General features: G+C 36.8%; 1 protein-coding gene across 2 annotated transcripts in view; it reads left to right on the top strand.

Moving 5' to 3' along the window:
* PEAK1 (pseudopodium enriched atypical kinase 1) overlaps positions 1-15291 on the top strand; it is a 290178-nt gene that overhangs the window by 225841 nt on the left and 49046 nt on the right. For both annotated transcript variants that reach the window (XM_081292596.1, XM_081292595.1), the window contains one exon: positions 3851-4044. In XM_081292596.1, coding sequence (XP_081148722.1) covers positions 3851-4044 — 194 coding nt within the window. The remainder of the gene's footprint in view (positions 1-3850; positions 4045-15291) is intronic.

Here is a 15291-nt window from a genome sequence, read left to right as displayed (position 1 = left end):
TAATTTTCACTTAAAGAATTTTTTACAATCTGACCCTTGGATGAAATGTGTTCTCCATTTCTGCTTTCTGGTGGTGTCAAATTTGTTTAGAAGATCAAAGTAATAGGGAAACAGAACCCAATTCTGATTCCCATTTTGGTATTTTCTCCAGTACATTAAACATTTCCCAGTGAAATGGTGGTGTAACACTTTTTTAGAGATAAAGCCTGTGTCTGCTAAGTATCATTTTAGTATTTAGGTTTTTTGGGTTTATGTCTGAAGAGAAAACAAAGTCATTGGTCAAAAATTAAATTCCTTTATAAAATTAATATCCCTAATGATAACTTAATAGTAAGACTTTACTTTCTTTTCTCTATCTACAGTGTTTATACATGGGAACTAAGTCAACCTTCTGTGATGCTATTCTCAGTGCTTTTTCATTTCATAGTCTTAACGTGTTACCATACCTAAGAATGAATTCTCAGAACCTCTCTCTCCCTTTTCCTGTTATTATTCTAATTGTACATAGAGATGTTCTTCCTTCAAGCATTAGGACATGACATATCATTATGATGCATTTTAAAAAAATTTGTACTCCTGTTGGACATTGCTATAACTGTAAATGCAGATTAAACATTTTACCATCCATTTGCAAATCACATGATTTTATTTTTATCAACTTTTTGCGTAGTTCTTTGTAGTTGACAATTACTTTAATTGGTGACTTAATATCCCAGTACATTTATTTAAAATATTTGTGTAAACACTGATCTTCATCTAGAATGTAGGCTCTGTTACCCTGATCCTCAAAGAGTTAATAAAACTAGCTTTCACTTTGCTTAGCTCCCTAGAGTAATTTGGCACGTTTCCCAGACCAAACCCCTAATGTAAAGGTCAAGGTGCAGCCCAACTTGTAGCTCTGCAGAACACCTGGGACTCTTTGGTTCATCAAAGTTTCAGAACATGATTAACAGATTCAAGAAGACCCTGTGAAATTTTTCTTTAATGGGGAATTGTGTGAGTGAGTACAGTGGGTGAGTCTTTTATATTTCATGCTTTTTAGCATTTGTATTTTGCCAAGGCCTTCAGAGCACAGAGCTGTGTTACATACATGTGGAGCAGGCCCAGGGAATTCTTCATAGGCTAACAGCAGCTGCTCTTTCAGGAGTTTCACAATAACTGAACTTTCTTGCAAATAGCCTATTGCTTGGGAAGAAAACAGACATGTGAGAAAGGAGTCATGACATCTGAAGATTTCACCAACCTTTTTGACAAATCCAAAGGAGAGCTTTCTTTTAGTAATAATCAGGAGGTTGGGGAAAGAATAAAAATGGTAAGAGCAAGATTGCAAAAATTAGGAACCCCAAAACATCTTTTTAGGAAATCTCTAAAGCTGACACTAAAACTAGAAGAGAATCACTGGAGCTTTAACATTTTTCCTCTCAAAGGAGAGCTGGTATTTTTAAATCACTTACATTTATTGCTTTGAAATTAGAATGGGTTTAATATTGACTTGCCCAGCAAAGAACATTTACTCTCTCCTGAAGATCCTGATAACTACTCATGATATACAGTCTTGATGCTAAGTGATGCCTGAGAATGTCTTTTTTTTTATACTTTTATTTATTTATTTTTTTATGTGGTGCTGAGGATGGAACCCAGCGCCTCACACATGCTAGGCAAGAGCTCTACCACTGAGCCACAACCCCAGCCCCCTCTGAGAATATCTTGAAGTGTCGCTTTGCTTTGTCTTTGCTAATGCATGGAGAGTGGAGCCCCTTGTTAACCTTGATTTTATGGTGTTCCATATCATGAGATACCTGCTTTGTGTGGAGTCCTTTTAATATATATATATATATATATATATATATATATATATTGTAGTTGGACACAATACTATTATTTTATTTATTTACTTTTATGTGGTGCTGAGGATCGAACCCAGTGCCTCGCACGTGCTAGGCAAGCGCTCTACCACTGAGCCACAATCCCAACCCTTTTTTGTGTTCATGACCTAAGGCAGCCCATTGAGAAGAGGCAGCATGCTTTCCCATGTAAGGCCTCCTTTACACAGACTACCCTTGACTATGGTGGAGTGATTGCTTCTACCTCACCACTCTCCCTATGAGCTGGATTCCATAATGGAACTTCCAGTTCATTGCCTGCTGCTGATGTAGAGAGACCTCTGGTTCTGCCAGCTTTGAAAGAAGACTTTTGAAGTTATATATCCAGCAGACTTCAAGGCTTATTTTTCTGTTCAGGCATAATTATAATTTTCATAATGAAATATTGATAAGAAAGTACTCCTTGTCCTTCAGATCTGCTCCCTTAAATCTGTAGGTAATTTATGTTCTGATGATACATGGTCAACAAAGTACCTCTTTTAAAGAAACTTATAAATGTCAACATCACTCTTGCCAATGGAAAATCCAGAAGTAACATGTACTAATACATAAGATGTTTCTTTTCCTTCTTTCTCTTTGCTCACAAAGAAACAAGAATAAGAGCTAATGAGTGTGATAGTCTAGGAATATATTTTCAGAAACCCAGAAACCTTTGAAGATGCCTGATTTTTGAATTTATTTTATTGACCAGCCCATTGAGACTATTTTAACTGGACCAGTTTTCTGCACCAGCTTTTCATGACAGCTTAATCCTCTTGTATTCATAGCAATGGAACTGGCACAGTTCTGGCATTTGGAGAGTGGGAAGAATGGGAAGAGGTAGCTATATAAGTAAATGAGCAAGCAATGATAAGACAAGAGTGGTCATACTGATTTGTGGCCAGAGATGCTTCAGATTCATTTTAATAAATGAGCTTATCTAGAATGCAGAACTTTCTTTTCTGTCTGCCTTTCCTGCTGCATGCATATAAGCAAAGGGTAATGCTTCTATCCTCCTAACAAAAAGACCTTCCTGGCTTCAGTTTACCTACCAAAACAGTTGCTTCAACTCCTTATTTGCATAGTCTAATTTCAACTTTATCCCTGGTGCTTTATTAAGTACTTGAGTAAATAATTTAGTGTATACCATATCCTAAGTAAAGAAAATATTATGAAGTATTTGTTATTTACTATAGTATTAGCATACTATCATATAGATAATAAATATAGTATAGTAAATAGGCTAAGTGTTTTACTACATATGTCAGTATAATTTTCTTTAACCAAATAAGTTCTGCCTCACCATTGCTACCTCCTGCCTTTAAGAATTATTCTACTCCTTGGGGCTGGGATTTTGGCTCAGTGGTAGAGCGCTCAACTCGCACATGCAAGATCCTGGGTTTGATCCTCAGCACCACATAAAAATAAATGAATAAAATAAAAATAAAGGTATTGTGTTCAACTACAACTAAAAAATAGACATTTTTTAAAAGTTATTCTATTCCTTGACTGTTATTATGGAGTTTTCTCTGAGTTTACCATATCTTCTCTACCAAAATGGATTCTCAATATGTATGAATCATGATAAATAAAGTAATAGACAGGATGTAGCACTTTTCTGTGTATTCAAACAAGTATATTGGAGCTTATGACCCATTGTTGTGACTATAGGACTAGTTATTTACATTTATGGGAAGTATATGTAAATTTTAACAGAACTTTTTTTTAGAAGCAATACAATTCTTTTTAAAATTTTTATGTGGTGCTGAAGATCAAACCTGGTACCTCACACATGCAAGGCAAGTGCTCTACCACTGAGTCACAACCCCAGCTCTTTTTTTTTTATTATTTTTTGTGGTGGTGCTGGGGATTGAACCAAGGGCCTTGCGCATTCAGGGCAAGCACTCTACCAACTATGTCCCCAGCCCACCCCAGCTCTTAACAGAACTTTTGAGTACCAGTGTGACAGGTAGTCTGATTTGTTTCAGTCACGTGACCCATGAAGTGACAGAAGAATTTTCTCCACGGGATCCAAGAACTGTTGTTGTCAAACAAGATGTCGGGGGCCGCATCTCAGTCACACCAGCACTGCCCACCCCTGACCTGGAAAGGGAAGAGGAAAAAGAAGACACTTCAGATCCTGTGGACCTGAACCCCTGTAGTGCAACATACAGCAACTTAGGTAAGTACAAATCACATAATTTAAACTTTGCCTTTTTATGTACTAGACAAATGTTCTATTTTCATGGAGAGATGATTTTTATTGCTCCATGGAGCAAAAATTGGACCATTGGAGTTATAAATTTTGACTCACATCTGATAAAAAAAAAAAAAAACTTCTAGGATTTACCAGGCTTGTCTTATACACCCACTAACATGAATCCTGTGCCATAAGCTAAAGATACTAACATGGTCCTTGCCTTGAGGCATTTACATGGGACAAAGAAGTGAACTTATTAATGAATTTGGTATAATGTGGTAAATACAATTATAGAGATACATATAGGATATGTTTTATATTACATGGAGAAGTATGTAAAAAGATGCCTTCCTGGAGATAATTCTTGAACTGATTTAACTGATTTAAAGGAAGAAAATATTCCAACCCAGAGGCAATTATATAAGAAAAACCATAGAGATGCAAAATAGTTGGGTGCCTGTGGGTTCCACAACCATTTAGTGTTGTTGAAATGTGAGGTGAAGAGTTAGATAATATCATGCCTGTCCAAAATCTTTGATGTTTTGCTGTTTATGATAGTGAACCATCAAAGGGTTTTAAACAGAGTTCTAATATGACTAGATTTGTGTTTTAAAACATCTTCTCTGAAATCTGCTCTATGTGAATGTATTCTGTGATAGCAGGAAAGCTGGTAGTGAGATACTATTGCAGAACCACAGAAAGAGATGAAAAAAGGAGGCCTCAACTGAGATAGTTGCAAAAGGAATGTTGAATAGACCTGAGGGATACTTAAGCAGTCATATATATATATATACATATATATACATATATATACATATATATATATACACATACATCATACATACATACATACACATACATGCACACACATACATACATGCACGTACACACACACACATATATATATACATATATATGTGTGTACAGACACATTATATATATATGTATATGTACATATGTATATATAAAAGATTGAATGATATGAAGAGTGTATGATGTATCTAAGGTTTCTGGCTTAAATCAAGCTGACTGGAGGAAAGTAAGATCCCTGTCATTGAAGGTATTCAGGCAGAGGCTGATGGGCTATCTCAGAGTTGCTATGAAGGAGAATGCTGTACTACAAGAGAACTGAGCTCACTTATTCAGAGTTTCTGCCAATGCAAAGATTCTACAATTCTCTGATCCTCTTCACTCTTCTTCCTTGAATGCCCAGTGAGTTCTGATCTGTCTCCCTTGAGTGTCACACCATTCCCTTCCTTCTGAAAAACAAAGCCCAGGGCAGGATAAGGATTGCACTGTGCTCTTTCAGAAGAGAGGTGAGTAGCATGGATTATTATATACAGAGCACTAGCAAGATTCTTAAGAAGCACTGACCAATCATTAAACCCTGTTTGAAAACAGCTGGCATATGTCATTGAAGCATTCTTCTATCAAGTTTCTCATCTCCTTTCTTCTTTGTCTTTTTCCTCCATCAGGTTATTTTAAGGAAAAATCATTTGGAGATCAGCTAGTGTTCTTGGAAGTAAGGTAGTCCTTAAGAAGGCCAAAATATTGAACCAATATTATAGGATAAATATTCTATTTTTTTATTTTTTTTATTAGTTGTTCAAAACATTACAAAGCTCTTGACATATCATATTTCATACATTAGATTCAAGTGGGTGATAAACTCCCATTTTTACCCCAAATACAGATTGCATCGGTTACACATCCACATTTTTACATAATGCCAAATTAGTAACTGTTGTATTCTGCTGTCTTTCCTATCCCCTACTATCCCCCCTCCCCTCCCCTCCCATCTTCTCTCTCTACCCGATCTACTGTAATTCATTTCTCTCCTTGTTTATTTTCCCATTCCCCTCACAACCTCTTATATGTAATTTTGTATAACAATAAGGGTCTCCTTCCATTTCCATGCAATTTCCCTTTTCTCTCCCTTTCCCTCTCACCTCATGTCTCTGTTTAATGTTAATCATTTCCTCCTGCTCTTCCTCCCTGCTCTGTTCTTAGTTGCTCTCATTACATCAAAGAAGACATTTAGCATTTGTTTTTTAGGGATTGGCTAGCTTCACTTAGCATAATCTGCTCTAGTGCCATCCATTTCCCTGCAAATTCCATGATTTTGTCATTTTTTACTGCTGCATAATACTCCATGGTGTATAAATGCCACATTTTTTATCCATTCATCTATTGAAGGGTGTCTGGGTTGGTTCCACAGTCTAACTATTGTGAATTGTGCTGCTATGAACATCGATGTGGCAGTATCCCTGTAGTACGCTCTTTTAAGGTCTTCAGGGAATAGTCCGAGAAGGGCGATAGCTGGGTCAAATGGTGATTCCATTCCCAGCTTTCCCAGGAATCTCCATACTGCTTTCCAAATTGGCCACACCAATTTGCAGTCCCACCAGCAGTATACAAGAGTACCCTTTTCCCCACATCCTCTCCAGCACTTGTTGTTGTTTGACTTCATAGTGGCTGCCAATCTTACTGGAGAGAGATGGTATCTTAGGGTGGTTTTGATTTGCATTTCTCTCACTGCTAGAGATGGTGAGCATTTTTTCATGTACTTGTTGATTGATTGTATGTCCTCCTCTGAGAAGTGTCTGTTCAGGTCCTTGGCCCATTTGTTGATTGGGTTATTTGTTATCTTATTGTCTAATTTTTTGAGTTCTTTGTATACTCTGGATATTAGGGCTCTATCTGAAGTGTGAGGAGTAAAAATTTGTTCCCATGATGTAGGCTCCCTATTTACTTCTCTTATTGTTTCTCTTGCTGAGAAAAAAAAACTTTTTAGTTTAAGTAAGTCCCATTTGTTGATTCTTGTTATTAACTCTTGTGCTATGGGTGTCCTATTAAGGAATTTGGAGCCCGACCCCACAATATGTAGATCGGAGCCAACTTTTTCTTCTATCGGACGCAGAGTCTCTGATTTGATGTCAAGCTCCTTGATCCATTTTGAGTTAACTTTTGTGCATGGCGAGAGGAGGGGATTCAGTTTCATTTTGTTGCATATGGATTTCCAGTTTTCCCAACACCATTTGTTGAAGATGCTATCCTTCCTCCATTGCATGCTTTTAGCCTCTTTATCAAATTTAAGACAGTTGTAACTTTGTGGATTACTCACTGTGTCCTCTATTCTGTACCATTGGTCCACCCGCCTGTTTTGGTACCAGCACCATGCTGTTTTTGTTACTATTGTTCTGTAATATAGTTTGAAATCTGGTATGGCTATACCGCCTGATTCACACTTCCTGCTTAGAATTGCTTTTGCTCTTCCGGGTCTTTTATTTTTCCATATGGATTTCATGATTGCTTTATCTATTTCTACAAAAAATGCCATTGGGATTTTGATTGTCATTGCATTAAACCTGTAGAGAATTTTTGGTAATATCGCCATTTGGATGATGTTAGTTCTGCCTATCCATGAACAGGGTATATTTTTCCATTTTCTAAGATCTTCTTCTACTTCTCTCTTTAGGGTTCTGTAGTTTTCATTGTATAAATCTTTCACCTCTTTTGTTAGGTTGATTCCCAAGTATTTTATTTTTTTTTTTGAGGATATTGTGAATGGAGTGTTTTTCCTCATTTCCGTTTCAGAAGTTTTGTCGCTGATATACAGAAATGCCTTTGATTTATGCGTGTTGATTTTATATCCTACCACTTTGCTGAATTCATTTATTAGTTCTAGTAGTTTCTTTGTAGACCCTTTTGGGTCTTCTAGGTATAGAATCATGTCACTGCAAATAGTGATAATTTAAGTTCTTCTTTTCCTATTTTTATGCCTTTAATTTCTATCGTCTCTCTAATTGCTCTGGTCAGTGTTTAGAGAACTATATTGAATAGAAGTGGTGATAGAGGGCATCCCTGTCTTGTTCCAGATTTTAGAGGGAATGACTTCAATTTTTCTCCATTCAGAATGATGCTAGCCTGAGGCTTAGCATAGATAGCTTTTACAATGTTGAGGTAAGTTCCTGTTAGCCCTAGTTTTTCTAATGTTTTGAACATAAAGGGATGCTGTACTTTGTCGAATGCTTTTTCTACGTCTATTGAGATGATCATATGGTTCTTATCTTTAAGTCTATTGATGTGCTGAATAACATTTATTGATTTCCGTATATTGAACCAGCCTTGAATCCCAGGGATGAATCCTACTTGATCGTGGTGCACAATTTTTTTGATGTGCCTTTGTATCCGATTCGCCAGAATTTTATTGAGGATTTTTGCATCTAGGTTCATCAGAGATATTGGTCTGTAGTTTTCTTTCTTTGAGGTGTCTTTGTCTGGTTTCGGGATCAGGGTGATGTTGGCCTCATAGAATGAATTTGGAAGAGCTCCCTCTTTTTCTATTTCCTGAAATAACTTGAAAAGTATTGGTATTAATTCTTCTTTAAAGGTTTTGTAAAACTCCGCTGTATACCCATCCGGTCCTGGGCTTTTCTTGGTTGGTAGTCTTTTGATTGCTTCTTCTGTTTCATCCATTGATATTGGTCTGTTCAAATTGTGTGTATCCTCCTGACTCAATCTGGGCAAATCATATGACTTAAGAAATTTATCGATGTCTTCACTATCTTCTATTTTATTGGAATATAGGTTTTCAAAATAATTTCTAATTGTCTTCTATATTTCTGTAGCATCTGTTGTGATATTGCCTTTTTCATCCCGTATGTTAGTAATTTGAGTTCTCTCTCTTCTTCTCTTCGTTAGCATGGCTAAGGGTCTGTCGATCTTATTTATTTTTTCAAAGAACCAACTTTTAGTTTTGTTCATTTTTTCAATAGTTTCTTTTGTTTCAATTTCGTTGATTTCCACTCTGATTTTCATTATTTCTTGCCTTCTGCTACATTTGCTGTTGTTTTGCTCTTCCTTTTCTAGGGCTTTGAGATGAAGTGTGAGCTCATTTATTTGTTGTTTTTTTCTTTTTTTGAGGAATGACCTCCAGGGGATGAATTTACCTCTTAAAACTGCTTTCATTGTGTCCCATAGATTCCAATATGTTGTGTCTGTATTTTCATTTATCTCTAAGAATTTTTTGATTTCCTCCTTTATGTCTTCTATAACCCATTGATCATTCAGTAACATATTATTCATTTTCCATGTGATGTAGGATTTTTCCTTCCTTCTTTTATCATTGATTTCCAGTTTCATTCCATTATGATCAGATAAAATGCATGGTATTATCTCCACCCCTTTATATTTACTGAGGGTTGCCCTATGGCATAATATATGGTCTATTTTTGAGAAGGATCCATGTGCTGCTGAGAAAAAAGTATATCCACTTGATGATGGTTGATATATTCTATATATGTCAGTTAAGTCTAGGTTATTGATTGTGATATTGAGTTCTATAGTTTCTTTATTCAACTTTTGTTTGGAGGATCTGTCCAATGGTGAGAGAGGTGTGTTGAAGTCACCCATAATTATTGTGTTGTGGTCTATTTGATTCTTGAACTTGAGGAGAATTTGTTTTATGAACGTCGCAGCACCATTATTTGGTGCATAAATATTGATAATTGTTATGTCTTGTTGGTGAATGGTTCCTTTTAACAGTATATAATGTCCTTCCTTATCCCTTTTGATTAACTTAGTCTTGAAGTTGATTTTATTCGATATGAGGATGGCCACCCCTGCTTGCTTACGAGGACCGTGTGTGTGGTATATTTTTTCCCAACCTTTCACCTTCAGTTTGTGTATGTCTTTTCCAATAAGATGTGTCTCCTGGAGGCAGCATATTGTTGGATTTGTTTTTTTTAATCCATGTTACCAGCCTATGTCGCTTTATTGGAGAGTTTAAGCCATTAATGTTTAGAGTTACTATTGATATATGGTTTGTACTTCCAGCCATGTTTGATTATTTATCTTTTTTTTTAATTTAGTTTGTTTCTCCATGATTAGCTTTCCCCCCGCCCTCTGTCTTTACTGAGGCACTTCCTACTGATGGTTTTGGTTATTGTTTTTCATTTCTTCCTCGTGTAGTGTTTTGCTCAAGATGCTTTGCAATGCTGGTTTTCTGGCTGCAAATTCTTTTAACTTTTGTTTATCATGAAAGATTTTTATTTCGTTGTCGTACCTGAAGCTTAATTTTGCTGGATACAGAATTCTTGGTTGGTATCCATTGTCTTTCAGTGTTTGAAATACGTTGTTCCAGGATCTTCTCGCTTTCAGCATCTGTGATGAAAAATCCGTTGTTAACCTTATTGGTTTACCCCTGAATGTAATCTGCCTCCTTTCTCTTGTAGCTTTTAATATTTTCTCTTTGTTCTGTATATTGGATATCTTCATAACAATGTGTCTTGGCGTTGGTCTACTGTGATTTTGTATGCTTCGTGTCCTGTATGCATCTACAATTTGTATATCCGTTTCCTTTTTTATTTCTGGAAAATTTTATGTAATTATTTCATTCAGCAGGTTACTCATTCCCTTTGTTTGAATCTCTATACCTTCCTCTATCCTGATGACTCTTAAGTTTGGTTTTTTTTAATGTTATCCCATATCTATTGGATATTTTTCTTATGATTTTTTACCAGCCTTTCTGAGTTGGCTAGACTCTTTTCAAGATGATATATTTTGTCTTCATTATCTGACGTTCTGGCTTCTACTTGCTCCACTCTGTTAGTGATACTCTCATTTGAGTTTTTAATTTGGTTTATAGTTTCCTTCATTTCTATAATTATTGTTTTTTTTTTAAATCTATATCTCCTGATAGAGATGCTTAACTTCTTCTTTTATATGTTTATGTAATTCATTTTCAATGAGTTATTTCACTGTTTGAATTTGCTGTCTCATATCCTCTTTAAGGTTCCATTCCATCTATCTAAGGTATTCCTTGAGTTCTTTATTTGACCATTTTTCTGATGACTCTAGGTCCTCCTGAATATTTAGGCTGTCCTGCATTGTTTGTACTCCTTTTCTTCCTTGCTTTTTCATGCTGCTCATGTTAGTTCTTGTTCTGTTTGACTGCTGAGTTACTGTTTACTCCTATAAATTTATTTGATGCTTGGGAGGAGGAAAGGTATTAGCAGGGAAGGGAAGAACTCACTAAAGAGAAAGAGTAAGCAGGTAGAATTCAAGGAAGGGGGAATAAGAAAATTTAAAAGAAATGAAAAGACAAAAGAAAAACATAGAAAAGAAAAAAAGAAAAAAAATTTTTAAAAATAATAATAAATAAATGTTTAAATTTTTAAAAAAATTTAAAAACAACAAAAAAATGAAAATAAAAAAAACAAATTAAAAAAAATTAATAAATGCAGTCTTAGAATTTGATTAACTTCTCTTCCAGTAGATGGAGCTGTGCCCACCGGGCCAAGCTTCTCCTCTCACTACGCGGGAACCAATCACTGTGCAGCAGCTCCTCCTCCCAGACTGGGCGGGTCTCCAATCCTGAGTGCCTAGGGCCTTCTCTTGTGTCTAGTCACTTTCCCACTTTTCCTCAAGCCAGGCCCCGCTCACCGGTGACGCTCACCACAATACTGGCTACACGCCAGGTCTGCTGCTCCTGGGAGCCCTGTTTTCATGAACGACTGGGCACACTCTCCCTGTTTGCCAATCCCTCAGACCCTAAGTTTGTGGAGCTTGGGGCTGAGAACCCTCCGCGAATTTTGCTTGCCCTCCGGTAGCCAAGCCCCCCGGTAGCTGGTGCTAGAGACCTCGGTTGTCAGCACTGGTGGGAGCGGTAGACGGGAGTTCCGCGCCGCGGGTCCCGCGCAACTCCTGATTCCCTTGGTCTGGCTATCGTGCTCACGGGAGAGCTGGGAGGGGCCCTTAAGGTTTCCCCGCTGTGTGGAGAGGGAAGGCTAGGGGATTACACACCTGTCGCCACTGGTTTCAATGAAGTTATCTCCTCTGCCGCATTCTGGTGACGTCAGTTCTCTGCCATGGTTGTATCCCATGCAAATGGTGACAGTTCATTCCCTTTGCCGGGTGACCAATGCAACGGGTGGGTCCTGACTGTCTCTTCCAGGCCCCGTTTCAATCCTGTGGCCACTGCCTATGAAGGCTCGGTTGGCATTAACCTCCGTAGGATCAGAAGGGCCGACCAGTTGTTTCAGCGGGATCATTTAGTGCTGAGTCACAGCAGTTTGTCTGGGAGAAGCAGGTGAACGGGAGCTTGAATTCAGCCGATCCGGGCTCAGTGTGTGTTCTGAGAGGCCCAGACTGTTCGCCCCAGATCCACGTCAGCTCAGCATTGCCTAGTGATCCTGAGCAAACAGCATTTAGACAATTTACAACTCCCTATGCCCGCACAGCTGAAGAGGTCAGAGACTTGATCTCTCCACGCCCACCGCCATGTTGGATCTAGGATTAATATTCTAATATCTCCATTTGTGAAACTCAGTCATACCAACTTATATCCTGTAAGGAAAAGACTTCCATTATAAAGTTCCAGAAACCTTATATGATTTGAGAGTAGGGTAAAATATATTGCAGTTTTCCCAAGCAACTGTTCTGATTACCATTTTCCAGTTTGAATAGATTATTTTAGTCAAATAGCTTATTGAACTTTTCCCATTCTTTTATATTTTATGAAACATAAGATGAAAGTTTTATTATTTTCTTACTATATGTCCTCAGCATAATATATTAGGAATTATATTCTAGATATTCTTACTATACCAAAACTTCTTTTATGATGTTCTTAGGAAAATATAGACTTCTTATTAATTGTGAGATATTTTATGGCATCTTTATTTAAATTTTCATTAACCATAATTAGTTTAAAATGATTATTTTATCTCATTGTCTTTTCAATTACAAAGACAGGTTGAAAAAAATAGAGCATTATTTCCAAGAGTATTCTCAGTACCTTATATATATTATCTCATTCAATCCTCACAATTACCTAGAATTATTGTCCTCATCTTTCAGAAGTAGAAAATGAAGCATAGAACCTTCAAGTTACAAAACCAGTAAGGAGTGAACCAAGATTGGAACCTCGTTGGTTAGAACCACTATACTATAATACTCTTTTTTTTTTTAATTTTTTTTTCACAATACCTTTATTTATTTATTCAATTGTATGTGGTGCTGGGGACCAAACCCAAGGTCTCACACATGCTAGGCAAGCACTCTACTGCTGAGCTATAACCCCAGCCCTAAAATACTCTTAATAAGTAAATTCACATAAAGGACTGAAGGGGCTATGATGGGTTTATTTTTTTTTAAGTCGTCTTTCAGACACTAAATTTAAGATTTTAAGAAACAGCCAGGCACAGTGGCATACACCTGTAATCCTAGCAGCTCGGGAGGCTGAGGCAAGAGGATCACAAGTTCAGAGCCAGCCTCCACTACTTAGGAAAACCTTGTCTCAAAATAAAAAACAAAAAATGACTGGGGATGTAGTTCAATGGTTAAGCATCCCTGGGTTCAATCCCTTTTACCAAAAATAAAAAATACAAAAGATTTAAAAAAAAAACAATTATGGTTACTTAGGGTGCAAAATTATAAGGTTATAGATACCCTACCAAAAAGGTAGTTTTCTTTCTACCTGTTATTTTACTTTTTAAAGTATGTGATGTCCATAAAATGTTAAGTGCTTAAGTAGTTATATACTTAAACACATAGTTAGTTGCTTCTTTGAAAAGGCAATGGATGGGGTTCACTCCCTCAGTTCTACAATCTGAGGGTTTTTTGTTTTTTAATTTGTTGTTGTTTTTCCTAAGTACTTGCCATGGCATTTGGAACTTGCCTTTTGTAATACTTTCAACAAATCATTTGCATGCAGTTTTAAACCACCCCTTTAGAGTACATTTTTATAATTTTAAAGCTCTGGTAACTTTTTTAAAAATGTATGTGTTTGGAGGAAGGGGCCACGGAGATGCCTCTCTAGGATACACCCCCAATGACCCACCTTCTCCAGCCATACCCCACCTGCCTATAGTAACCACCCATTTCATTCAAACTAGGATGGACTGATTAGGTTACAGGTCTCATAATCCAGTCATTTTACCTCTGCTCTTTCTTCCATTAACACAGGACCTTTGGGGTGTACCACACATTTAAACTATAACACTGAGAAAATCCCCACCTACGTTCTGCATGTGGACCATCACAATGGCAGACCTTTTGCCACACCAATTGAGTCTGAAAGCCTGATTAACAGGCTTGAGATGAAGAGAAAAATAAACAACATTTCATGAAGCCAAAAAAAATTTTTTTTGATGTGTTTAAAAACTGAAAGGAATCAAAAACTTCTCATTGTAATGGCTGTAGATCCTTTCACATATTCCAGAATTGTGTCATAAAAACCACTTTCTTTCTTTCTTTTCTACTCCTTTTTTTAAATAAGGCAGAAGATGGCTAGAAAAAATATGGAAGAAACTAAGACTGTCTATTTCTGAAAAAAATACACTGTAAAATGGGCTTAAGAAGCAGTGTGACATAGTAAGAAAAAAAGGTGGGTTGGGAGGGGTCAGAGAGATTCAAGTTCATATCATAGTTGTGTCACTACCCACCTGCATGATTGTGGGCCAGCTTTTAAAATCCCTGAGCTTCAATTTCCTCATCTGAAATGAAGAATGGTATCATCTGCTTTGTAGGATTAATAGTAAAAGTACTTGGTATATAGATATTCTTAATAATTGTGAAGCTTCTTTATTTCTCCTCCCAAATATAATCTCCTTTCTTCTTTAAATATGTTGGATGTGCTGACCAGAAAATGTAAAATGAAGTGAAAGAGATTAAAAATGTTTACTAGATGGTGTCAAATTAATAGGACAATAAAAATGTAAAACCAGAATATTGTAGGCTGCCCACGCAACTGATGACTGAAGGTATGAAACACAGAACAAGCTACAGGTTGCCAGAGTGGCTAATGGTGACCAGAAAAGAGATGACAAATAGCAGCAACATACAAATAGCAGCCAGTCTCTCAATATCTACCTGTCATAGCAAAACAAAGGGACATGGTTTGGACTTGTTTTGTGCTTCCCACATTTCTTGTATAGTTCTGAAAACTAAGTTCAAATAAACAAAACAAAACAAAAAAAAAACTCAGTGGAATAGGATTTGAAGACCCTCCTTCAGAATCTCCCATTAGACCTTTAACAGTCTTTTTATGCCCCTGTAGTGCAACACAAGCTGTGATTGAACCATTCCCACTGAAAGCTACTGACTTAGGCAGCCATAATTTGTCTTGACCTTAGGAGTTGTACTCCAAAGCTAATTTGATACCACTTTTCCTTTCCTTGACATAAATAAAGCAGAGTTTATTTTATTCATAATTGGATTATTAGG

The sequence above is a fragment of the Spermophilus citellus genome (assembly GCF_964194105.1).
Source record: "Spermophilus citellus genome assembly, chromosome: 4".
Classification (NCBI taxonomy): Eukaryota; Metazoa; Chordata; class Mammalia; order Rodentia; family Sciuridae; genus Spermophilus; species Spermophilus citellus.
Note: the sequence above shows the minus strand (reverse complement) of the source record. Positions and strands in the feature narration are given on the sequence as shown.